This window comes from Sinocyclocheilus anshuiensis, unplaced genomic scaffold, assembly GCF_001515605.1.
Source record: "Sinocyclocheilus anshuiensis isolate Anshui unplaced genomic scaffold, SAMN03320099.WGS_v1.1 scaffold1099, whole genome shotgun sequence".
Lineage (NCBI taxonomy): Eukaryota > Metazoa > Chordata > Actinopteri > Cypriniformes > Cyprinidae > Sinocyclocheilus > Sinocyclocheilus anshuiensis.
Genome location: NW_015546105.1, coordinates 201,172 through 227,312, shown reverse-complemented (window position 1 = coordinate 227,312; position 26,141 = coordinate 201,172). Strand labels below are relative to the sequence as shown.

The window sequence follows — 26,141 nt, the reverse complement described above, 5'->3', positions numbered from 1 at the left end:
CATTAAAAAAATTCTAAATACTGATTGGGGGTGGGGGTTTATATGAATCTATTTCTGATGGCACTGACTGTCTTCAGAAAAGTTTTGATGGCATTTTCTTTTAATCTTACCTCCATATAATGCCTATTAAAATAGTGTTTGTAAGTGCAGCACTACTTAGTTTAAAGGGGAACCTGTATTGCTACAGTTTTATAAGCGCCACCTACTGTCAGAGAGTAAATTTACATTTTCATTCAGCCCGTCTAGTGTTTTGTGTTTTATGTAGCATTATTTTCACAAAGTTAAAATAAGAACATCCTGTTTTTGCTTTAAATCTTGGCATGTAATAGAGCAAATAATATATTTTTTTATGCACTCTTTCATACTTTCTTGTCTCTTGCTTAAAGAAAAAAAACAGCAATTGGTATCGGCCCATTTGCTTGTTAAAAAAAATGGCAATCGAAATTGGGCATGAATCATCAGGACTTTAGCTCATCAAAAACCAGACTGGTATTTCAGTCGGACTAAAGCGTTGACATGACTTTTAAAAAAGACAACTTATTGTTTTAGTCTGACTGAAATCAAACTTTTAAAGTGCATGTAAATTTGTAACTTTTTAAGTAACATCTGTCACCCTGTTACAATACGGACACCGATTAGAGGAGAGAAACACGGGCAGTCACTCACACAGGAAGTGCATTCCTTCCTTCACAGTAACTGCCCACCCCACATACCCCGCTGCTGTTTGTTTGAACTGGCTGATGATTTGTGGAGATTAAGCTTTCACAAATAACCTACTCCCTAATGACCCCCCATGCCCGGCCACAAGCTTCAGTGACCAAGCACGAAGGCTCGGAGGGGGGTGCCGAAACCTCCGGGGACCTTAACGTCCCTAACAGCACCAAAGCCCTGTCTCTGGCCTGACCCACTTCTGCATTTAGATCAGCGGGGACTCCTGGGAGTTTAGCCCAGTGTTAGAGGGTGGGGTCAAAAATGCCTCCTCTGATGAATTTAGCAGTGGCCTGCATGGAGCAGCCGTTGGGTCACCCTTTAACCAAAACCACAGTAGAAAGCTGCTATTTGACAGATGCACTGGTTGGACACTGACAGACAAAACACAACTGGGCCCGAAAACAGCTATTTTCTGCCCAAATAAGCCAAGACATATTGGCTGGAACATTCGGACCGATACTATGATTGGTATTCCATTCAGAATCCCTACGGTCAGTGACAAATACGGAATTATGTTTTCCTAAACTTTGTCCTCTTATACTGTGATGATCACTTAGCTTGATTTTCTGACTTGAGAATCTGGGAAAGGAATAGATCTGAAAAACAAAGACTACAACAACCAACAGGAGGAGAAAAATCCAAAAAGATAAAAATCTTTCATTTGTAGCAGATGTTATTTTACGGGCTCTGAATGAGTAGATGGAAAACTGGAAGTGACATTGCACATCAGTAAAGAAAGGGGTTATTGAGAACATCTGCTGTTAGGCCACACTCAGACTGCTGTTGTCACAGTGGTCAGTCTTAGAGGAGGACTGGGAGGACTGCTTGACCATGTTTGGTCTGAAAAAGCAAGAACTTTCTCATGGGAATGAAGAGTGCGTTACATGAGATGATATGCTGCCTACATTTGACAGTTCATATTCATCAGCTCAAAGGCTGCAGATGCATGATAACTCAGACACTTGAGCTAACACACAAGGGTGTCTCACCTCAGCTTGTCAGCCACAAAGATGACTCTTCGTTCCAGCAACAGAGAGGCAAAAACACGTACCACCTGTCGGACACTCAGGCAGTTGAACAGACTTTCAAAGTCCACATGCTCTAGTCTGGAGTCCATGGGCCTTCGTAACTCAATAACCTGAGGAAAATAAAACACTGTACATTAATCCAATTAGCAATATGAATGTTGTTAAGATGGAAATTGAAAATATTACTATTGACTATTTTATTACTATTTTCCCCCCATGCATGCAGCATAAAAAGGCATTTCAGAGGCAATGAAAGTTATTACATTTTGCACAATAGGACCAGAGACATTTATTAACAAAGTATGTTTTGTAGTATATGCCATCATTCTCCAGCAAAAGTGTTATGAATTTTCCTGAATTTCCTGTATAATTATTAAAATATTTCCAGCATATATTGCAACTTTGGTAACACTTTATTTTAAGGACCAGTTCTCACCATTAATTAGCTGCTCATTAGCATGCATATTACTAGAATGTTGGCTGTTTATTAGTATTTATAAAGCACATATTAATGTCCTATTCTGCATGAGCATATTTTAGATCCCTTAATCCACCACACACCTAAACTTAACAACTATATTACTAACAATTAATAAGCAGCAAATTAGGAGTTTATTGAGAGAAAACTTAATAGTGAATATGTGTTCCCTATTCTAAAGTGTTACCCAACTTTTCTTTGGAAAGAAAACTTAACATTCAATGATAAATAAATAAATAAAACAATGTTGTTGCTATCATCATTAATAATAATAATAATTAATAATATATTTTTATTAAATAATAATATAAAAATATGTACATTTAGAATAAAAAATGTAAAATTATTAATTTAATATTTTTAACTAAAATTCATAGAAAATGTAAATGACTAATTTTGTGAAGTGAAAGTGAAAATGTAAACCATTGGCCTGACCAGGTAAGCAGAAAAAAAAAATAGTCAGTGCTGATTTTTTTGAATATCTATTCTAATAATATATTCAAATTTACATGATATTTAAAAAAAAAAAGAAAATTATTTAAATACATATTTTAAATATATTTGAATATCATGTAGTCTTTAAGGATTCAGATCTCATATCTATAGATTATATTACATTTGCTTCAATGAGTGATGAATAAACTTATTTCTAATCTACAGCAGATAACAGCAGTCTAATTTATATGAGGAAAGGATCTAACTTCATTTCCTGCTCCAGGCAGGAAGGTTTTGACTTTTATGGTTTTGCCTGGTGCTGGGAAAGGAGATTCCATCACACTCCTCATGAAAGGATACACCAGAGCAGCCGAAATCCCTCTCCTCCTCTCCACTTCATCAAGGATCTGTAATAAGTTAATGCTGAATTAGATGATGGAGAAAAACACAGTGTTAAAAGGCATTCAGATGTACAGTAGATTGTGGCACTTCTACTGGTTTTATACACTGCAGAACAGCGATCGATTTCATGTGGTCGGTTTCTTTTTTCCTTTCAGATATGTGTGTGGAAGTCTCTGGAATTCCAACCTGTCACTAGCAATTTCATCGGCTACATGAGATTTTTTTCAAGATTGACGAAAACATGCAGATTAGATTTCCATGGAATATTATGATAACCAAATCAAGGTTGGATGTTTTCAAGCATGTTTTTATACTTCTTCCTCACTTTCCCATGAGTGAAAGGTGGAAGTGAAAGAAATAAAAGTGGTTTAATAGGCCAGAGAGAAAGACAGATGTAAGCTGGATGTTCCTCAATGCCAACACAAGCCTTGCTCCAGCTGTGCCCATATCTGACAGCCAGAGAGACAGTGTGGAAGTGTGTGTGTACCATTACGCCTATGGAGAGTCCCCATAAACCATAAAAACAAACCTGTGTGTGTGTGTGTGAGCAAGCCTGAGCTCACCTTGGAAAATAGGTTGAAACAGCCCAGTCGGCTGATGACACAATACACTTCAGGAAGACGAGGCCCTTTCCCACTCGGCTGCAGGTGCGGGGAAAAGATTACACAAGAAATTAAATCACACACATGAAGTAACTCGGGGGTATGCAACACATGGAAGCATCCAAGTGATTTCTGTAAAACGTATAAGGTACTAAATCACATCTGTGAGAGGTGAAATTGAGAAGAAACCAGATTTTGGTGTTGCTTGCATATGCATGATGCTAGGGTGTTGTGGATGGTTGCCAGTGCATTTCTATATTGTCGCTAAATTCTGAATGCTTTTTAGTGTGTTGCTATGCAGTTGCTAGGGTGTTCTGGGTGGATGAGAGCCCAACCAGAAGTCTCAATGATAGTGTGGTTCGTATTTTATTAGATTATTTTATGTATTTTATTATCTAGCGGACAATTAAAACGTTTAGGGCCTGTAAGATTTTTACTGTTTTAAAATAAAGGCTGCATTTATCAAATACAGCAAACACAGTATTATTGTGAAATATTATTACATTTTAAAACTTTTTTTTTATGTTAATAAATTAAAAAATGTAATTTATTACTGTGATCCAAAGCTGCATCAATTACTCCAGTCTTCAGTGTCACATGATCCTTCAGAAATCATTCTAACATGCTGATTTGGTGCTCAAGAATTATTTCTTATTATTATCAATACTGAAAAATATCAACAACTTGCTGATCCCAAACTTTGGAACAGTAGCGTAGATATTAGATTTCTCTTCAACATGCTGCATATTTTAGATGTCATTAATGTCAGTATTACAAGTGTTGTGGGATGTGACTTGATAAGTATGAGCAATAGTGATGGTCGGTTTAGCAAGCACTACTAAGATTGAATGAGGGAGACAGAGAGACAATAAATAGAGAGTGAGAGAGAGAGAGAGAGAGAGAGAGAGAGAGAGAGAGAGAGAGAGAGAGAGAGAAGCCACAATTTAAAAGTTAACATGAGTTTGCATGTTAACAATAGAGCCATAGTTTCATGCTGTTGTAAAACGTGGGGATGGGACCATTAAAATAATTACTCCCTTTAAATGTTGTCCTCCTATGCCATATTTGTATTTAGTATTCAATTCATAACCTAAAGTTAAACACATGAAATAGTGCATGGTGTGAGTCTAAAATGGATGGAAGTTTTAAAAATGAATACAGAATTTCCAGTGTAAACACAGCACAGATGCAGTTCCACAAAATTAATGAGTTGTCGCATGCAATTCACTAAACAATCTAAAGTCTGGCTATTTTCTAGAAATCCAATCAGGTTAGTGTCTCTCAAAGCACACGAACACAAAGAATCCCCATTCCTCTTGTCCATATTAGGTATGCAATTCTCCTCTGCTGACTTTCTACAAATGGATGATTAATTCAAGCATGTGGAGCTGGATTCAAATCCTCAGGAATGCTGCCCTCATGCCAGCCCCTGGACTTCCTCCCTGCAGGGAACACAGTCAACACTTCTCTCCACTGGGCCATTCAGATGCTCAAAAAGATGAGCTGAGAAAGAATAGAAGCTAAAGAAATCCCACAAGCCAATAATGAATCACTCTAAATCTAAAACTGAACAACATCATGTCACATCTATAAAAAGAAAGTTCTGAAATAGCAACAGCAGTCATATTGACAAATATTGACAAGCATATCAATGACACATTTCTCTTCTTTTATTTCCAGAACAAATGTTTAGATGTTTAAAACACTTTAAAATGTCATTCTCAAAGCACAGATTAACATGCAGTTTAATGCAAAAAATGTATAACTTATAACAACAATGTACAGAAAAGGCAGCACATTCCTAACTGCACATTCACAAATAAAACCCATGAAACATGCAGCTCATCACAACATCCAAAAACAATAATCACCACAAAACTCAAAGCACACAAATATGTGACCAAATCTTACATACAATGACATCTTTTGATGGTTTGCATTTCCATTCGTCTCCTGAGAAACTCTCATTAAACCAGAGGAGACACGTTTACGAGAATCTGTTACTCTTTGAGCACAAAAAAGAGAGCAAACCAAACACTTACTCAAGTGACTGACCAAAAACCACCATCCATATGCTTGCCCTTTAATTACAATGTGTGATGCAATATACAATATACATATGGTTGTACTAACACAAACAAAGGGAGCAAGAAAAGCATCCATAATGTGAGAAAGAGACTCACCAGAAGCCGTCTACAATACCCAAAGCGTCTACTGCCATCTTCTCCGGTGAGCATGAAAGAGAAGGTCTCACTGCAGCAAAACAAAGATAGCCATCATTAGTCCCCAAACCCTCATGTAGATCAGGAGATAACAAGTAGAAAAACTGTTTAAAACCACTTGAGAGGAAATGCTCTTGAGACTGATGACTTTGCCTTTGAGGCGTATCCTTTGTGGTTAGAAGACTTTATCAGGCAGCTAAGATGTTTGCAAGAAAACCAAAGACATTACTGAGAGTTTATGACATGGGGTATTTGGTCATGAATACTTGTGGAAGTTTAAATTGAAATTGTCATTTTTCAGTTCAGTTGATGAATTGATTGTGCGATAGGGTTGTTCCTGTGACCCACACAATGTGGTTGTAATTGTCTTGATGGAAGTACAATTCCAAAAAATCTCTAAAAGTGCTCTTGAAGGTAGCCTTTTTTCCAGCCAAATGTGACTAATGCCACATGTGCTATTTTTGTACTGTTAAATTTGCTTTATTTTAAATGTGCTGGTAATGCAGACATATCAATTATGATGTATGATATTTTGAAACTATCATTTTTAATCAATATCAGTTAATATTGGAAATATCGGATGATATTGGATATTTAATTGTGGGCACTCATTTCTGCCTATTTTTAAATGACCTGTCATCATCCAGGGCTAATTTTAAAAGGTGGCAGATTGAAGCAAAGATGTAAATCTGCTCTCCCAAAGCCCTATAATAGAGGTGCTTTTTCCAAACTCTATTATAGGGACGTTCTCATCTCGACTGTTCAACTTTCAAGAACATAATTATAGCATACTGCATACTTCATACTGCACATTATGATGCTGTGATGAGTAACTTGACTGAGTAGATTTTTTTAGTGTGTTTCACTTTTATTTTAGACACAACTGTATAGATTTTAAATATTGGCCATAACATGAAAATAACATGAAAATAATTATTGGATTATCAGTAACAGCCAGAATTTTAAACTCTCTGCATGCATAGAAACTTTTCTCTGCATGCATAGAAAAACAGTAATACCTGTTGTATTCAGACACAGCGCTCCAGTCTTTGGCATCTGGAAAGCAGAATTGTGGGATAGCCTTGAGTCTCTGTTCAGCTTCCCTCATCTGCTTGGTGAGTCTCTCTAACTGTGAGGGTCAGATGAAAAGACCTGGTAAGGAATCTATCTAATATATTTGCACAGCCTCTTTATAGTATCCTTTTGCACCTTCATTACTAAGTCAAGTACGTACAGAATATTTTTCCGCCCAACAAGGGGACAATCCCCCAGTTCTACCACAACCCATGTCACCATCAGCCCTCTGTTCTAGTTTAGAAACACATTAACGGGTTGACCCTCTTTTGGGCAGAGTGTCAACATATTTCAGCTTCTCAAGGGAACACAATCACTAAGGCAAATCTCAGCTAATTAAAGACCTATCTCCGTAACTAAACATGATTGCTATGGCAACGATTTCCTGCTTATGCCACTTATTGTCAATACGTCCAAACGATAAGAGCTCAAAGCTGTATTTTCAGCCTTGTTTCTAATTTGCATAATTACATTATTGTTGAAACATTTGGGGTCAGTAAGATCTTTGAAAATGTTTTTGACGTATTTTATGCTTACTAAGGCTGCAATTATTTAAATAATTGTTTTATTTTTTAAAAATTAAACAATTGCTTTATATTTCAATATATTTTAAAATGTAATTTATTTCTGTGACCATTTTTTTCAGCAGCCATTCCTCCAGCCTTGTCACGTAATCCTTCAGAAATCATTCTAATATGCTGATTCGGTGCTCAAGAAACATTCCTTATTATCAATGTTGAAAAAAAGTGCTGCTTAATATTCTTGTGAAAACCGTTATACATATATATTTTTCAGGATTCTTTGATAAAAGTACTAAAGAATAAAAGTATTAATCTCTTTCTTATTGACCCCAAACTTTTGAACAGATGTAAAGAGATCTGTTACTAAGTATCCAAACAACTACATTCTACCATCTGAATTAAAAAAAACACTCAATTTGAATGACATTCAAAAAGCAGCAAGGATTATTTAAAATCATATATCAAGACTTCATCAGGAAACTGTTTGATAGCAACCCTGTAAGAATTGACCCTAAAAAGACATATAAAGGGATCCTAAACACAAACAGTAATGTATATCCCACTGTGCAGCATCTTAACTGTAAAGCAAAAACAGTATCTCCTTTTTTATAGAGAATATTCACCTTAGGGAACTGGTAAGTGACTTCTGGAGTATAAGAGTTTTTGGTGGGCTTTTTCTTCAGTGAGACCACCACAAAGTACTCAAAGAGCTCCCTTTCCTGCCACTCAATCAGCTGCAGCTCCAGAGTCCTGTAACTGGGTGCACTTCGCAGCATTGACTGCAGCTTCAGTAACCTCTGAGTGTGGGCTGCGTAAAAAATATTTAATAAAAAATAAATAATAAAAATCCACACAATATTACAGGCGACATATACTGTATATTGTGAAAAAACTGTGTTTGTATTTTGTGTGTACATGGTTATTGTTAAATAATGTTCATATAAAATGCACTTTTACATGAACATCATTTTAACACTTTTATCATCAAAAAAACAGGCTAATTATAAGATAAATTGTTGAGATTTCTAATTTAACAGACCCTATGTGGAGCTCAGTCTCATCTAATGCTCAGGTCCAGATTTGGTATTACTAAAAATAAAACTAATAAAAATGGTTTTCTTCAATTGAAATAAATCGAATTATTATATGAAATTAAATTATTATATGAACAAACTGAAACGAATAAAAATAACAAAAGCAAATTACTAAATTACTAAAACCTGAAAATATTAAAATAAAAGCTAATTCAAAATATTACTAAATACAGTAATATTACATTCAAAATATTAATAAAAACAATAGGAGTATATACATAGCACTGCTCAGTTTTGACATTTACTTGTGACAAATCACAGGGTCATGTGATGTTGGTTGCGCCAAGGACAGAGTCTTTGAGCAGCACTCAACTCAAACACATTGCTCACTCAGCCATATGTGCTGATCCCTTACCTTTAAACCTGTCATCAGAGTCACTTTCACTCTCGCTGTTGTCATCTACAAACAGAGTAGAGGGGTTGTTTAATGTCAAAGGGTCAACTGACAAAATTTTTTGGTCTGAACATGAACAACTGGGGCACATTCTGAGAGATTACATCACGGTAAAACTCTTTACCTCTTAGAGACGCAGTTTCTATGTTTGAAAGCGAAAGTTTCTTTAGCCTCTTCTTTCCTCTTTTTGTACAGTAGATAGAGTTTATTCTTTGCACCACCTGATAGGGAAAAAGATGTGTTACTTACAACCAATTGAAAATGACTTTCAAACTGCCCCTTATGTACACATTTAGCCAGGAATGTTATTAAGTTTTGCAAATAATATTTTAAGGGGCTGCTGTATCCAGATGGGAAAGTTATTGATTTTAGCTATCAGTGAGTTCCTAAAAGCCACTGGTACTGCTCTATAGCAACTTGTAAAATGTCTGGAAAGGGAAAAACAGTGAAACTAAATCTTTCAGTCCTTCAGGGCTTCTTTTTTCCATTCTTGAGAGTGGTTATGTAAACTTGAGTGATAGATTCCATGTTTTTCTCTTTAAACCCTGCAGCATATGAACATTAAGGTTATGGGCATTAAAATTGTGTGTAGTTGAAGGTGTTTTCCCAACAAAAACATTCAGGAGCAGAGGAAAAAGTAGCTGGAAGGTAGACTGGTGTGCTTCTGAAGAGTCAACTGTTAACTCTTAATGTTGGTAAAACTGTGTCAAGTTTAGTGTCAGGGATTCATTGTGTCACATTACACAGTGCTGCACCCATTGATTTAAAAGCGTTTATAATGGATCATAATGGGCCAGTGTGAAAGATTATATTGGATCTGTGCATTTGGTCTTAAAACTGATGGGAGCATAATGAAGCTGCTGCTGTCTGTGTCATTAATGTTAATCAAACAACTAAAGACAAAGAGAAAATCCCTCACTGCTCTTCACTGAATAACTTTTGTAGCTTTAACAATGATTAATCTATATTTAATGTATACAGTGAAGACTATGCAATGTTATTTTACATTTGATTATTCAATTTCTGTACCCGAACGCCTACAAACCTGAAAAACAAAGCATTGTTTCATTTGTATCTTTGTTTTATTGTATTTATTTGTACTATTGCTTGCAATTTGTTTATTTGTTCTTAATTTATTACTGACTCTTCAATTTAATAATGTTTGAACTTTGTATTTGTTAGGCTAGTAGTTTTTCTCGTGATATTTCCTGTGAAACTGAAATTGAGAATTGTGAAACTACAATCTAAACTTTTGATCTCATAATAAGCTTATTGATTAGATTACAAGATAACACTGGTTGAAAACAATAATAATTTTAGACAATTATTATAGACAACTATTTTGTGGCGGTAACAGTGAAAATGTTGGCAGTGCAAGTAAAAATATGAACCACTGGCCCGACTGGGCCAATAGAAAAAATCCTTATCATCGAGCACTGTTATATGTCACGTAACCTTTAACAGACATCAGAGAACCGTGAATATGTGAATGTGTTGTTAAATTATTGAACTATCAACTTAAAATCTCAGAGGTTAATTCAAGTATATATTTTAGATCAAAAGAGTTCAGCTGACAAAAAGTTTAGGAATCCCTGATTTACAAGAAAAATTACAAAAAGACATGTTCAACCGCTACAGGGTCACTTTACTCCATTCTAGCCTTATTGTTTACCTTGGGGACTCGTTTCTGCCTGTGGGACGCCAATGTATCGGTGGAAGGGTTCAGGCTGTCATCTAATAGGCCACAGGGGGAGGAAGGCATGCCCAGCTGGGGTAGCAGCAGCATGTCATCATGGCTGTGCCTCTTAGACAGGCGGGATGTGCGCTGGCTCTTCCTGTCAGCAGGACCTGGCAGCCGCAGAGACTGACTACTCGGTTTAGAGGGCAGCTGGTGAGAGGGAAGTTGATAAGAAATTAATCTTTTAGCATAATGAAAAGGTGCAGACATGTATAATAAATCGAAATCTGTCAAATTAAAAAGTGCATAAAAATACACTACAATACATTGCACAGCACTTTACTAAATTTAGTAACAATATGGTGAATTAATTCATGTATATAAAGCATTGATTTAAATAAAAATCATTGAAAAGCAGGTGCTATCATCACTATCTTACACAGCCAAGGAGACTACCTGGGGAGGTGTAATGGACTTCCTGTCCTGGGAGGTCTTGTTGAGTGAGTCCCGGGACCTCTCGGGTAACAGGCGGGAATTTCTGGCCAGACATCTCCTCACTGGATCTACATCCTCATATGGATTCTCTTTCTCTGTTTGCAGAAGAGCAGAAGAGAGGGAGAAAAACTCAGACTAAAACCAAACACCAGCTGCCCAGGAGCCGACTTAAAAGGTAGCAAGGTAGCATGTCTTCTTAAGGAGTGAGTGGGAGAGAGAAAAACTGATAGGGAAAGGGTGGACAGAGAGTATGGAAGGCGGTGGAAGATGATAATGAAAAGAAGGAGCCGGAGGCACACAACGGGGCAGCTATTGAGTGCTGGGAAAGGATTATTCATAGAGGTTTACTGCTGGCGTGCTTGAAACTCAAGTGCATCATCTCCAAAAAACAGTTTCTGTTGGACATAAGCCTTTGGACAGCACTCTGTCTCCAGAAATAAGGGCCAGTGATGAGTCAAGATAAGAGAATGTAGACAGTGCAGAACTTTAGTCTGACTCTGCACAAGACTCCATGAAAACAAAAAAACATTATAAATGTTGTGAAGACAGCCTCTTTGTTAAAACGTGTTTAAGATTAATCTTATTTTTGCAAACATGTTTTCTCATGTAAAAGGGTGGATCACTTGTTCACTGAACACTTGAGGATATAAATAAAGTTGTGCTTTCCCCTTTAAGAAACTTTGGCAGACTGATAGGCTACATAAAGCGAGGACAAGATGACCTGAATAGGGCCCGCAAAAGTTTTTAACTCTAATGTGGAAGCATGTATGAAGCATCAACACTGGTCTACTATGACTTCTTCTGGTAATGCTAATAATTAAGATATGTATACAAACACACACACAAGTTATATACATATATAAATATATTTTTTTATATTTTTTTTCCAACAGAAAACAGCTATGATGCTTAATATTTTTCAATTTAATGCGGTCTTGTGGAATGAAATATTAATTTCTTTAAAAAGAAAATCTTACCGATCCCAAAATTTCACTAAAAGTATTTTAAAATTGATCATTTAATGATGCATCCTATTGAACAAAATGAAGAACTGTGTTGCTCATATAACATCTAGCTATTGCATCACTTTGTCTCAGGTCAGTATAATGAAATCCTCTAATTAAAATCATTCTTTCCAAGTCACCAATTCCTGGCTGTCAAGACAATGTAATGAAACCAACCGTTTGAATGCTGCCAGTTTCAATATGATGTAATAACAGTTGTGCACATCCCACACAAAAACAGTGCCCTACTTTTCTGTTGTTTTCTTACTGTACATTTTCAATGTTTCTTGACATTGGCATATCACACATCTTTCTGCCCTGTTTCCCTCCACTAGATACACAACAGGGGTTATATTACAGAAACATCCTAACCTAAAATGCTGAATGCTGATTTCAGAAAGAAACTTGGATCTTGGCAGATTATAACCTGACACTTAAAATAGGACATTTGCGTAATACAGCTCCAGGTGCACTACAAAAGAAAGCAATCATATCTGCTTAATTCATGCTGCATCTTGTAGATGAAAATATTAGCCCTTGTTTGTTCACCCATTTTGTTATATGCTTTACTTATTAACACTTTAGCACAATACATGACAAGGGTATCAAAAGTGCCACTAAGTAAACCTGGCCATAATAATCAGTGTAACTTCTTGTGAAAAGCTTAAAAGAAGGCAAAAAGCTACCATACAAAGTAGTAATCAACTACACAACAGCCTGACCTCACGAGATGTACTGCTGGGATTTGCCCTAGTGCCATTAAGCCTGAGAGGCACAATGACAGGCCAGCAATTGCACATAGTGCTCTGTGAGGCTCCCAAACGAAGCAATGTAATGACAGCATGCTGGAGAAATGATATGCCTCCCTGACCACTCACGTACAGGAGGGTACTAATCAACTTCTCTGCTAACAGGAGCTCTACAAAACACACAGACAAAAGGAGAAAGAGTGGGCACCCCTAACCAAAACACATACTGTGCTTCTGTTTACGCAATAGGATTTCAAAGGAAAGGATGTTGAGTGCTTCATGTGTAAGTGAGCAGTGCACTACCAATAAAAAGCAACACAGCAGACACAACCATTTTATGTCCACATTGCGGTCTTCCCAGGAGCACCATGCGGTCATGTGAGACGAGGAATGACCCTCAAATGAAATGGCTTTGTGACGTGTAAACAAGCAGAAGATGCTTTTTGCCTGGAAGAAAAAGCTAGAAAACAGGAATGAAGAATGGATATTGTTTTCAACAAAAAATCATGGACAACAACCTGACTGTTATGGCCACTTATAAGGACTGAAAAAAGTAAATGGCCTCTGTTGAAGATTGCATATCATTACAAGCGACTTATCTCATGGTAAATGTAACATGACCCAGCCATCTGGAGATTTTTGGCCAATCCATTATCACTATACTAATGTGCATTGCATATGGGGGATACGTCATAACTGCCACCAGACCAGCCAGGCTTTGTGCCTAAAAGCAACATGATGCCTAAAGTTTTAACCTGAGAAAAAGTTTAGCTTTACAAATGTATACCATAAATAATGTTTAAGTTTTTAACATTTGGTGACATTTTAGTAGCAAACAGGGCTGAAACCCTGTTGATGGTCTAAGGAAGCAGACCATCTGATATGCTAAACACAGCCTGATGCTTCTGGAGACCACCCTAATATGCCTCTGTCGTTGGAGCAAAGAGGCACACAGAGGCCATATATTTCTCTGGAACTAATCAGCATTTGTAAAAATGTGCAACCACAATGCTTGATCCCACACCCGAGGTGTTCACTAGAACAATGGAACCTTTGTCAGGGGAAAAAAGTCACCCACTTCCCAACTGCTAGAGACTCATGCACCGCCTGGACCGAGTGGCCATCATCATTTCAAGCACAATACGTAGAAAAGGCTTTATTTTTGGCTGTAGAACTGATATAATGACATATAAACTTCAAGCCTACCAAACCACAAACTCCTTCTGCTTGTTTGCCAACTAGGCACTTATTCAGCCAGACCACTTAACAGCAGCTGATGCCCAAGCCTCATCAGCAATGGCAAGACAGAGATTTACAGTCTGGCCACAGGGCAAGACGCTAGAACACCGTAACAGTGTCAAGCCCCACAGGGTCTGAACATTAGTGCGCACAGACTATTTCCTGCCAGGAAGGAATTTAGCACCTAAAATCAGCCAGCACCACATGCCAGTACTTCATCACCTTCAGTAGATTAAAAGGGGGATTTAACCAGGGCTTGTGTGAAGAGTGCACAATCAGCAAACAATAAAATGGTACAAAATATCTGTTATCATAAAAATGTAATCCATATAACACTTTAAATATATAAAATATAAATAGATGCCTATAATGTTTTAAATTAAAAACATTAAATAATAAATAATAAAAAAGATAAATTATAATTTTTTTATTGCTGTACTTTATTTAAATATTTTATTATTTTTATTATGATTTTATGCTATAAAAATATCTGTAAATGTTACATAGTTAACAATTATATACATTTAAAATATATGAAATCAATAAATGTACAAATATATAAAATATTTTTTATTAAAAATAAAATTCTACAGTGGGTATAGAAAATAATCACATTTTGTTGCTTTGCAGCCTGAAATGAAGACAGACACAGTTTTTGCTTTATCCAGCTGTATTTACTCAGTGCAACTTATAGCATCTAAGTGAAAGATATAACACAAACATATCAGAAAAAAAAAAAAATAATAAACCAGAATCACTGAGTTGGAAAAAGGATCACCCCCTTGCGTCAGTATTTTTTTTAACCACCTTTTGCTTTAATTACAGCCTTCAGTCTGTTGGTATATGTCTCTGTCTCTACTAACTTTGCACATCTAGACTTTGCAATATTTGTCCACTCTTCTTTGTAGAACTGCTCAGGATCAGTTAAATTTGATGGTGATCGTTTGTGGACTGCAGTCTTCAATGACAAGTGCTCCAGTCTCTGCTGCAGAGAAACACCCCCATAACAGGATCTTACCACCTCCATGCTTTACTGTAGCAATGCTGTTATTTGGATGGTGAGCTGTATTGGATTTCTGCCAGATATATCGTTTGGTGTTGAGGCCAAATAATTCAATTTTAGTCTCCTCGGCCTCAGAATCTTCAAGGTGCGTTTTGGCAAAGTTCAGTCGTGACTGTATGTGGCCTTTCTTGAGTGGCTTTTTTCATGCAACCCTCCCATACAAACCACATCTGTGGAGAATTTGTGATATTGTTGTCAATATGCACACAATGACCACCCTTTGTCAACTGCTTCAGAGTTGCTGTAGGCTTCTTGGTATCCTCTCTGACCAGTTTCATCCTGGCTCTTTCATCCAGTTTGGAATGACGTCCTGATCCAGGGAGGGTCTGTGTTGTACCAAATACCTTCCACTTCTTAATAATAGACTTCAAAATCACGGTGAGTCATGGCTTCTTCTCCTGTTATTGTCACTTGCACTGCTTGCCACATGTATAGTGTGGCTTTCTCTGTCAGCGGCGAGGGATTCACATGTGATAAATGCAGGGAAACAGAGGGTTGAAAGAATGTGAGGGCCTTAGATACGGCTTTGGATGCGACTAGCTTAGCGAGTCCCGTATATTGTTCGATTCCGGTTGCAGAGCAACTGTGTGACTGTGAGGCAGCATAGTCGCGTGACAAAACACTGCTCTTCCGTTTCGATCAAAACATTAAACAGGTTCTCCACACTCAGTGACGCACCCGCTTAGAAACCTAATGAAAGAGCCCTAGTTATTGGCAATTCTATTCTACGGAACGTGAAAATAGAGACACCAGCCACCATAGTCCAATGTTTACCGGGAGCCAGAGCGCCTGACATCTTGGCAAATTTAAAAGTGCTGGCTAATGCTAAACATAAATTCAGTAAGATTGTTATTCACGTTGGCACTAATGATGTTCGACTTCGCCAGTTGGAGATCACTAAAAATAACATTAAAGAGGTGTGTGAACTTGCAAGTACAATGTCAGACACTGTAATATGCTCTGGTCCCCTCCCTGCTTACCGCGGTGATGAGATACATAGCAGACTGTCGTCACTCAATGGCTGGATAAAACAAAAACTGTGTCCGTCTTCATTTCAGGATGCAAAGCAACAAAATGTGCATATTTTAAAGGGGGGCGATTCTTTTCTATACCCACTGTAAATATGAAATTCTAATATTTTTACCATAAATGTTTTAAAAATAAATATCTCTAACAATAACAGGTTTTCGCAAGTCATTTTCATATTCATCAGTTACATTTTAGCCTAAAATCAAAAGGGAGCAAGCAGGATCTATCACCAACTGTTGTCTGTTCTTACCCACTATGTCCTCATAGGCGTTCTCCTCGAGTGTGCTCTTGGAGCTGGGCCGACTGTGGTTCTCCGCGCCATTCTCTGTGGGTGAGGATGGGTATGAGGAAGGCAGGCTGACAGCATCTTCTGACTCACACGATTCTCTAGAAACAAACAGAGATAAAGAAAAACCACAGCTTTGGACATGACTCTGCTAAACAAGTGAAGAGTAGTTCTGTTGGTATGGCTCATCTTTCAGTTGGATGATCACAATCAGGTCAGACCACCTGAGAACATGAAAGCATCTTTCACTTATGAGGAACTTAAATGTGTTTAATTTGCTCAACCGTTCTTCTGGAAGACGCCAATTAAAAACAACGAGCAACAAGAGAGGCTTGGACATGGTGCTTAAATGAACAACACTCGTATATAGTTCTTGCCTATGGTCAGATGGTACTTACTTGTTTATTTACAAAAAGCCAAAATGTATTTGCATGAAAATATACAGTGGGTACGGAAAGTATTCAGACCCCGAGGAAAAAAAATTAACTTAAATGATTTTAGCAAATGGCTCCAATATAACAAAGAGTGAAAAATTTAAGGGGGTCTGAATACTTTCCGTACCCACTGTACACACAATAACATGGCTGAAAAGCTAACCAGAAAGTTGAAAGCCCAAATTAACATGACACAATCTGTTTGCTTGCCTATAGTCTTTAAACAGTGGAATCTGGACCAGCCGCAGGAATGTCAAACATGGGCTCAAATGTAGAGCAGTAGAAATGCTCCAGCACATGGGGTTCTCAATCACGAGAACCTGGCAGCTCTACATACCCAGTAACTGGGCTAAACAATCCATGTGCCAAAGATCATTCACAAGGGCCAAGGCCATGAGGAATATGAGCTATAAACAACATGAGAGCCCTCAAAAAAGCCAAAAAGCAACACCATGAAGCAGTGTTATATCAACTTAAAAAAGAAGAGATGAAGTCTCTGAGGTCTTTGAACCTTCAAAACATTTCATTTTGTGTATTCTTCCATCTCACCCTGTTAAATGAACACTGATGGGTTTCTAAAAATATACTCAAAAGTGTTTTATGTTACTGTTGGTAAGTTATCGCTGATGCTATTTTTGGATTTCGGAAGTAAATTTGGAGAAATAAATATTATTAAGCATTGCCCGTTTCAGAAGTGACAGTCTGCATCTCAATGTAAAGATAAAATAAGGCAAAAAGATGATGTGTGCCATATGCAGAACAAAACAGTGTAATTGTGTAACATTTGACAGCAACAAATTCACCTAATATGGTAAAATTATTAAACCCTGAGAAAACGAGCATCTCCATGTTGATCTTTGCTTGCTGTTAAATGCCTGACAGGAAATTTCATTTTGCTTACTTGATTTGTAACATAAGAATCTGTGAAACTCTAGAGGCCATTACACCGTGAGAGACTATGTAGTCAAAAAACAAAAGACAATAATTCAAAGTCTAGAACTATATCAACAAAACAAATGCTTGGCCTGTGGTCCTTATCCTTTTCAACATTTTTGGGACAAGTTTTATACACTTCATTATCCAAGAAAAATTAATGATTTCTTCTTTGTAGGGGAACCGACTAAGTGGAAGTACACAAATTAATTGCTTCTCAGTCATTTTTGCCACAGCTGACATGCTTTTTTCTTTGTGCAACACAAATCTGTCTGGCTAGTCTTTAGTTTGGATTTATTTAAAGGGAGCAAACTGGATAAATGCATACACAAATGTAAAATGATTAATTAAGAATATTTGAATATGCGTGACTTAATATTAGATGTGAGAACAGCAGTTTTCAGTGAAAAACAACTTACATTTCAGTGTGTTCATCACAACAATTTCATATGGCTGAAGACTTGGAATATAGCACACAAGTCGTATGGACCACTTTTATTATACTTTTTTGTCCTTAAATCTTGATAGACTATGATAACTGTATGCTTGAATTGTATAGAAAAAATCAATGTCAACATTCTTATAAACTTTGGCCTTCCACAGAAGAAAGCCATACAAGTTTGGAACAACATGATGGTGAGTAAATCAAGACAGAATTGAAGGTAATAAGATCTCAGCTAGTAAAAGGAAGGTGCCAGTTTGATCCTCACAAAGAACAAGCCATGAGCCAACACCATTACCCCTATACCCTTGAGTAAAGCACTTATCCCCAAGTAGCTTTGGTTAAAAACCACATACCACTACTGACATTCAAACAATATGGAAGATAATCATGTTTCTCACCTATCTTGAGTCTTCTTAGGCAAGCTTTCATCTGTCTTTGAATTTCTCATTATAGCAGGTGCTGGGGTGGAAGGAAGTGGAGGTGGAGATTCAGTGGTGAGAGGCAGTCCATTACCAGGCAACAAGCCTCTGTGGTTGCGGTTGGTATCATACTCAAATGTTCGTTTGGGTTTGGGCAAAGGGTTCACTGTGATTCCAGGAGAGTCCTGTGCAGAAGAGAGTTCTGGGCTCTCTGACCTGGTAGAGCTGATGCTGAACCTCTGCTTGAGCTTAGAGAGTCTTTCAGACCCTGGAGAAACTTCGGGTTCGGTGGCCACGGAGCAGATGCTGCTCCGCTTGCTGCCACAAGTGCTGTCCAAGTCCTCTGTTCCACTTATGATGAAAGACTTCTGTCTGGACTTGTCAAGGCTGTAGCAATTACTAAGATACTGTGGAGGAGACGAAGAGGGACTTTCCTTCAAGGCCTGTTCAATTTTTTGAATGCGGCTGAGCACGGCTGAGGTCTCCTTGCGTGCCGAGAGCGTGCGGAGGAAAATCCCTGAGGACTCTGTCTTTGAAGGCCTCTTCTGGAACCTTAAAGGAGCTTCTCGATCCGATACGTGCTCATCTTCCTCAATCTCAGGGTAGGAGCACTCCGAAAATGCTGTGCTCATCCTCCTCACACCCTTAAAGTCAAAGGTTTTCTCACTGCAGGGTGAGGACAGCAGGCTTGGGCAACCCTCGCTTCCACCTCCGGGCCTCTTCTCCAGGCAAAGGCTCATTCTAGGCAGAGCCGCCTTTCGACCCTCCCATTCCGAGATCTTTTTGCGTATGGCGACGGATGAGATGCAGGTCCCTGTATGACTGAGTGAGAGCGTGCGCTTGTGCCCAAGCTTGGTTGTAGGTCCTACTGAAAGAGTACTCCAGCTGAGAGGTCCAGGATTCAATCCATCCCCCACAGGGGGGGCCTGTTGTGGCTGGTTCTCCTTCTGATCCTGGTTATTGCCACTTGGTGGGTTCTGGATGGTGAGCCTCTTGCCCAGACAGCTAATGCTCCTAGATTTGGTGAGCCTGCTTTGGCATTCAAAGTCAGAGAGCGAGGCGCCACTTCTCAAGCTGGCGGTCTTACAGCTCCAGTTCTTTTGAGTCCAGAGTTTAGTGTCAGCTTTAGCGTACCTTCCCTGCTGACTGGCGTCTTCACTGCCACTGAGGTGAGAGGAACGTGACTCTTTTCCAGTGGTAAGAATTGGAGGTGGGGACACAGATTGACACCTGAAACAAGAATAAATCAGCAGAAAGAGTAAGAAACCCTCCAACAAATTGTTCTTGGTACAGAAGTGTGTTATTTCCTCACAAACAGTAACCATGAATAAGAACACTAATAAATATTGGTTACTGTGTTTTAAACAGAAAAAGTCAACAGGACAAGTAACATAATGCTACAAGTAATGCAAAAGGAGAACATTTTAGATAAAAGGATACGTCAGTTATGTCTAATATGGGAAAGAACAACAACAATCTGATGCAAATTTGTCAGGGTAAAATCCTCCACATCATGCCAACAAAAACAGAATAACAGTATAAATGAATATATGGATTCCCCCACACAATCACTTTGGAAATCATTTATATGGACCTCACAAACAAAAAACATTTATCCATTAGACTTAAGAGATATAAATTAACTCACCCTCACTAACCCTCAGCGTTTTTACTTAGCCATTCGTCACCTGTAGCAACTGTTTCTCTTTGCCTACATGTCAACCTAAACCTCCACATCATTCCCAGGCCCACTGTTCACTCAGCAAACAGATGCTGCTTACTGCTGAGCAACGAGATGAAAGATTCTGCTGACCTCATTTCAGTCACCTCAGACACACAAACACTTTCTCATCCACCTCAAAATCGAATGCTGCTCGTGAGCTTCCAGGAACTAGAACTCGACTTGGCCCACACCTCAGTGAAATTGAGGCAGGCAGATCTGATGTCACAGCGGTGGTTAGAATAACAAGTGGAAGCTGGGAGGAGGCCAAGAGTATGATCCAGGGTGCAAGTTGGGACAGATCAACTAAAAACCTCAACATAATGCCCTTCCCAAGAAAAAGCGAAGAAAAAAAAAAACACCACGCCACAGGTCTTGCGTGGAAAGGAGTGTACAGTCAGCCCCCCACATTCACAAAATACATCATCACCAAATATTACAAATATTACATCACATCTCTTGTCTGTACTAGACACTCGTTGCACAATCTGTTGTACCCAACTTTTACAAATCATATTAATTTTACAAACCATACAAAATGTTGTGTTCTGAATGGTCCAAAGGTTCAACAAAGGCATTAACTATGCTGCCATCATCAATTTTCTACATTACAATCTACAGTAGAGAAAGCCATATATATTTAAAAAGTGCATAATATACAGTTTGAGGTCAGAGAGATTTTCAATGAAATGAGATGAATGCAATTCATACTTTTATTTAGCAAAGATGCATTAAACTTATCATAATTGAAAAGTAAAGACTTTTACATTGATACAAAAAATAATTTAATCTAATGCTTTTCTTTTATCATGGCTTCCAAGAAAATAATCGGCAGCACAACTTTTTTCAACAATGATAATAATAAGAAATGACAATAAATGACAATAAATTATATTATGATATCCTTATCTGTGTTAAATCTTCAATTACAGTTGCAGTTGCAACTAAAACCTGAAACTTTACTCATCAAAATCATGTATACACAAGAACCAATTCAGGGAATTAAAGAAGCATGTGCAGTACGTCCTCTGAAGATAAAGCTGTAGGCCTCTTTGCATTAAATGGTGACAGGAAAATGTCATACTTGAGTCTGACTAATATATCCTGTGTTGAAAAAGATTCTTGAGGTTCAGCCCTTACAATGGATCCCTGGCTTGAGAACAACAGTCTAATCCCGGATAATCAAAGAGAAGGGATGGACAGATGCCAAATCTGTCAAAAGGAGATGGAGGATATTGTTTAGGAGGACAATCTTTGCATCAAGGCTGGTATTTATAGCACAGTTAAACTTCTATCATCTTTGTTCAGATGTTTTCCATAGAATAACACTGCATGTCTAAAAATACCTCCACGACTGCCTGGGCCGCCACTCTAACAAAGCATAAATTATTGTTTCTATAACTGCAATATTAGGCTCATGTAAAATCCCTTGCACAAAAGAAAACATCAGTTTGAGAATTCTTTCAGTGAGTCCACCATGAGTTTGTGTCTGCGGTCTGAGGAGGTTCTCTGAGAGGCCAGACAGGGCCAGTAAAAACAAGGCCAGTTCTGGGGAAGCCAGCTGGTCTGGCCACACATGGACTGAGTGGGTTGCCAGGGCTGGTTTGGCTCTTCCTGGGTCTTGAGGGCAATGTCAACCACAGGCCATTTCCTGTTGGAGAACCCTGCCAGGATGGTGAAACTATGAGGTTCCAGGAACACACATCAAAAGAAATATGTCAATCCCAGAGCCAGTGGGTTCTCCCCCACAAAAATGTGGATATTTCATCTGTGATTGAGTTATTTTTTCAGCTATTATCTTTGCTATAAAAAGGGCATATTCTCAGTGCAAGGCCTACCTACCGCCACCCTCGTCTGACATAAATCTGCTTCTTCAGCATTCTCCTTTGCTTGTGATTTACAGCTGAAGCCGAAATATCCATGTCTAGGAAGAGAGGCTAGCAGAAACTATGCCATCACCCCCCCACCCCACACACACACACACACACACACATCTTCACATAAATCACAAACTCCTTTGGTAAATATCTCTGACATCAGAGAATGTTCATAGGTAATTATGAAAGTAACTCCTCTCACTCTTCAAGGACTGTTCCTTCTTCACTTGTTCTGATAGCAACTGCAGAGTCCCATAGTTAAGCAAAGGCCACAAATAGAACAGAGCCTCTTTTCTAATCAACTTCCTGGCTTTTGCTCATAACCAGGATGTTTACTTTAGTTTTGTATACAACAGTTTGGCCTGTGAAGCGCCATTGGATTCAATTATCTATTTCAACTACTCCTCAATTATAGATAAAAGTTCTGGTTATCATAAGAAATCATTGCCTGTAAATATTTATATGATTAGTAATTTCTCTCGCTCTATATATATATATATATATATATTTATTTCTCTCTATGCATATAGTTTTATTTTCTCTATAAAACCACACTATACAGAGCTTCACATCTAAATAAGAATTTACAAAAAAAATATTTATACAGAGTAAATTATTTCTACAGAGTAAATTTGAATCGCTACCAACATAATGGTCCAGATTTGTTTCTCATACATTGAAATTGCTCCAAATGTTCATTTAAAAATCGATTTACACCAGAACAGAGCTAAGAAACTATTCAAGACCAATAAAAACATTTAAATGTTCTAAATTAAACTAGTTCATTTTTACTGTCAGATCACATCATAATAAGGGTTAAGGCCTGTTTACACCATGAACAATAACTATAATGACAACTATATTATTGTATACACATACAGTACATCAACGAATGATAACATTGTTTAAGTGCACACTGAAGTTATGTCATCTGCTGCTTTAAATGCTCAAGCTCGAGTCGGGTGGATTCTGATTAGCTGACAATTCTTTTATTGTTCATGAGCTGGAAAGTGATTCCAACAATATTGTTCCTCTTTGTTGTTATTATTATAGCTGTGGTGTGGTCATTGTCATTCTCATTTAATTAGAGAAATTCGTAAAACTTAACAGTTATAGTTATAATCTCTGCTGTGAATCGGCTTTCTGTTAAAAACCCATAAAAGCACAAACAATGGACAAAGACTGCTGACTCATCATCATGACTGTTACCTGTCTGAGTTTTCCTGTGGACCTTTAGCCGCTCCTGCTTTTGGTGCAGTTTTGGAACTCTTGTTGGCAGTCATCTCCCTCTGACGGCCACCTCACCTGCTTAAAATAAGTTACTTTGGTAAGAAAGTTTGTATCATGACCATTAAAGTAAAGATACCGAACACTACTGTGCTTGAAACCATTATGCTGATGATCTCTCTATGAACAAGACAGGATTTATGAAATGACAAAAGTATGTTCATTTTTACCTGTGAACATATTCAATGGACAATGTTGATAGAACATGAATAGTGGGAAACGGTTCTTCTAGGCATTATAAGAAAGGCTACGAAAGGTTTAGACATGGCACACAAGCTAACATTTGAAATAGATACTTGGCCTATAAGTCCAACCCATGGATTAACCCTGTCTGGAAAATATGAGTCAAAACACAACAAATATGGACCTTGATCTCTACAAAAGAAGAGCCCTATCATCCCTGTCATGCAAACAAATCCCTGACCACATGTCATTCACAGAAAGAAAATACATGCCTGCTTGAAAACAGATGTCTACATTTTTTGTAACATTATTCTGAGTTTACACATGAAAAAGTTTATGTCATGATGCTAGGGGTTGGCAAGGCATTGCTATATGCTGCTATATTGCTGAGGTGTTCTAAATTATTTTTAGCATGTTGCTATGCAGTTACTAGGGCATTAAGGGTGGTTGCTAGAGTATTATAGTTGGTTGCTTAATGGCCCAAGTAAATAAAAAAAGCCCACCTCAGTCCCTGCTTTAACATACTCTATGGGATTTCTGGCCCATTTTATTAACCGTCAGGTAAAAATCCTGAACTACATCCATTAGAAAAAGTAAAGGCAAATATTGGTTTTAGGTCTTCTAAGGCAGTGGTTCTCAAACCTCTCCATGAAGTACCCCTAGCACTGCACATTTTGTATGTCTCCCTATATCTGACACACCCACTTCAGGTCTTGCAGTCTCCACTAATGAGCTGATGAGTTGAATCAGGTGTGATGGAGGAGGGAGACATACAAAATGTGCAGGGCTGGGGGTACTCCAGGACAGGTTTGAGAACCACTGTTCTAAGGGTTTTCTTTCCGACCCCCAAGTTTGAGCAATAGTAATAGTGATTCTTGCCAAGCACCACTAATAATAGCAACATTAAATTGTGAATTGATGTCTACAATCCCGGAATATGCAGTCAAAAGAACAGCAGCACTAAGACCCGGATGTAATTACAGAGCAGGTTTACATGGCCTGTTAGTATAAGAGAGGTTTTAAAATCTGTTTGTAGAATCAAAAAGACATGCCAAATGCCTTTAGTCTATGAAGCAATGTTTTGAGTGTCTTTGTATTAATGTCTGTTTGAATAGAGTAGCCAAGATTAACAGAGCTGAGCTAGTCTCTTGGCTCATTAAATAGTGATCGCTTTTTCCCATGAACATTTGCACCTAGACTAAAAAAGACCCTGTTTAATGAAAGATATTAGTTTTACAAGCTGGGTCAGGGAGTTGTGGTTTGGGAGCTCTGGTCACACGGGGAGTCAGGTTGGTTGTTGAGAAACAGGGGGCTGCTTTTTCATTTTGTCAGCTGAAGCCATAACAAGTACTCAAAAATCTTTGATGAGCAGTAAATCAGATTTAAAAGGCCATGCTTTGCACAGCAAGTCCCTTAAATGATTTGAATGAACAGGTCCTCTTTACTTTTTATATCTCAAAATCGAATAAAAAATATTCTGGAATTAATAAAAATTAAGTTCAACAGACAGAACTTACAGCATAATGTTGATTTTTAACACAACATTTTCCTCTCCTTCAAAAAAATAATACACTTTTTAACAAACAAATTCATTTAAGTGTTATATATTATATTATATTTTGTGATGATAATCAATGAATGCTGTTGACTGGGCTTATGCATGGATGAATCGTTAACAATAAGGTCAATAACATGCATTTTGAAAACAGAATTTCCATTTCATGTTGACTTTAACTTGTATTAATCCAGAATTTTCTATTAACATAACTATGATCTCAGATGTTCTCCTCACCACAATCACAAGCTTTTCAAACCCCCACAACCACTGCAAACTTGTCTTCACACCCAGAGACATCTTAATTAGCCACTCCTCACAACCACAGTGCCATGTGCATGCCTCTTGCCACTTCCTCCCATCAAATTAAAGGGCCTCATCAGAGACAAATGTGGGAAAAATTAATCTTCCACATGCAGAAGGAAAACCTCCCATCTTGGCATGCGTTCACTTGTACTGCTGTGTACAGTTTATAAGGAAGTCAATATTACAAGCACTCAAATACAGAGAGGGTTGGGTGTAACTGGGTGCACTGGGGGTAGGGGTGGGCGCTATACCGGTATGAAAGCAACTACTACCGGTATTATGTTGTTCCATGATATGGATTTTGCTATACCGTGGATACCGTTATATATTCATGAATTCAAATTTTGCATTTATATAGTTTTGTTCAATTTGGTACGCTTTGCCAATTTTAACACAAAGGACGATAAAGAGCCGAGGCTGAACGTTTTTTTTCTCTGTGTGCAACGCCGTACTACACAGGCATTAGTAATCAAACACA

The 26,141-nt window shown here is 37.9% G+C and overlaps 1 protein-coding gene across 2 annotated transcripts in view; it reads right to left on the bottom strand.

Annotated features, from left to right (window-relative positions):
• LOC107700604 (suppression of tumorigenicity 5 protein-like) overlaps positions 1-26,141 on the bottom strand; it is a 52,803-nt gene that overhangs the window by 10,481 nt on the left and 16,181 nt on the right. The window contains exons 2-14 of one of the 2 annotated variants that reach the window (XM_016502326.1): positions 23,542-23,640; positions 18,715-19,965; positions 16,469-16,605; positions 11,096-11,229; positions 10,634-10,849; positions 9,086-9,182; positions 8,923-8,967; positions 8,097-8,281; positions 6,898-7,007; positions 5,840-5,909; positions 3,618-3,695; positions 2,919-3,059; positions 1,701-1,849 (exon numbers count right to left, since the gene is read on the bottom strand). In XM_016502326.1, coding sequence (XP_016357812.1) covers positions 1,701-1,849; positions 2,919-3,059; positions 3,618-3,695; positions 5,840-5,909; positions 6,898-7,007; positions 8,097-8,281; positions 8,923-8,967; positions 9,086-9,182; positions 10,634-10,849; positions 11,096-11,229; positions 16,469-16,605; positions 18,715-19,965; positions 23,542-23,615 — 2,687 coding nt within the window. In that variant the 5' untranslated portion in view covers positions 23,616-23,640. The remainder of the gene's footprint in view (positions 1-1,700; positions 1,850-2,918; positions 3,060-3,617; positions 3,696-5,839; positions 5,910-6,897; positions 7,008-8,096; positions 8,282-8,922; positions 8,968-9,085; positions 9,183-10,633; positions 10,850-11,095; positions 11,230-16,468; positions 16,606-18,714; positions 19,966-23,541; positions 23,641-26,141) is intronic. The other variant, XM_016502325.1, reaches the window with a different exon arrangement.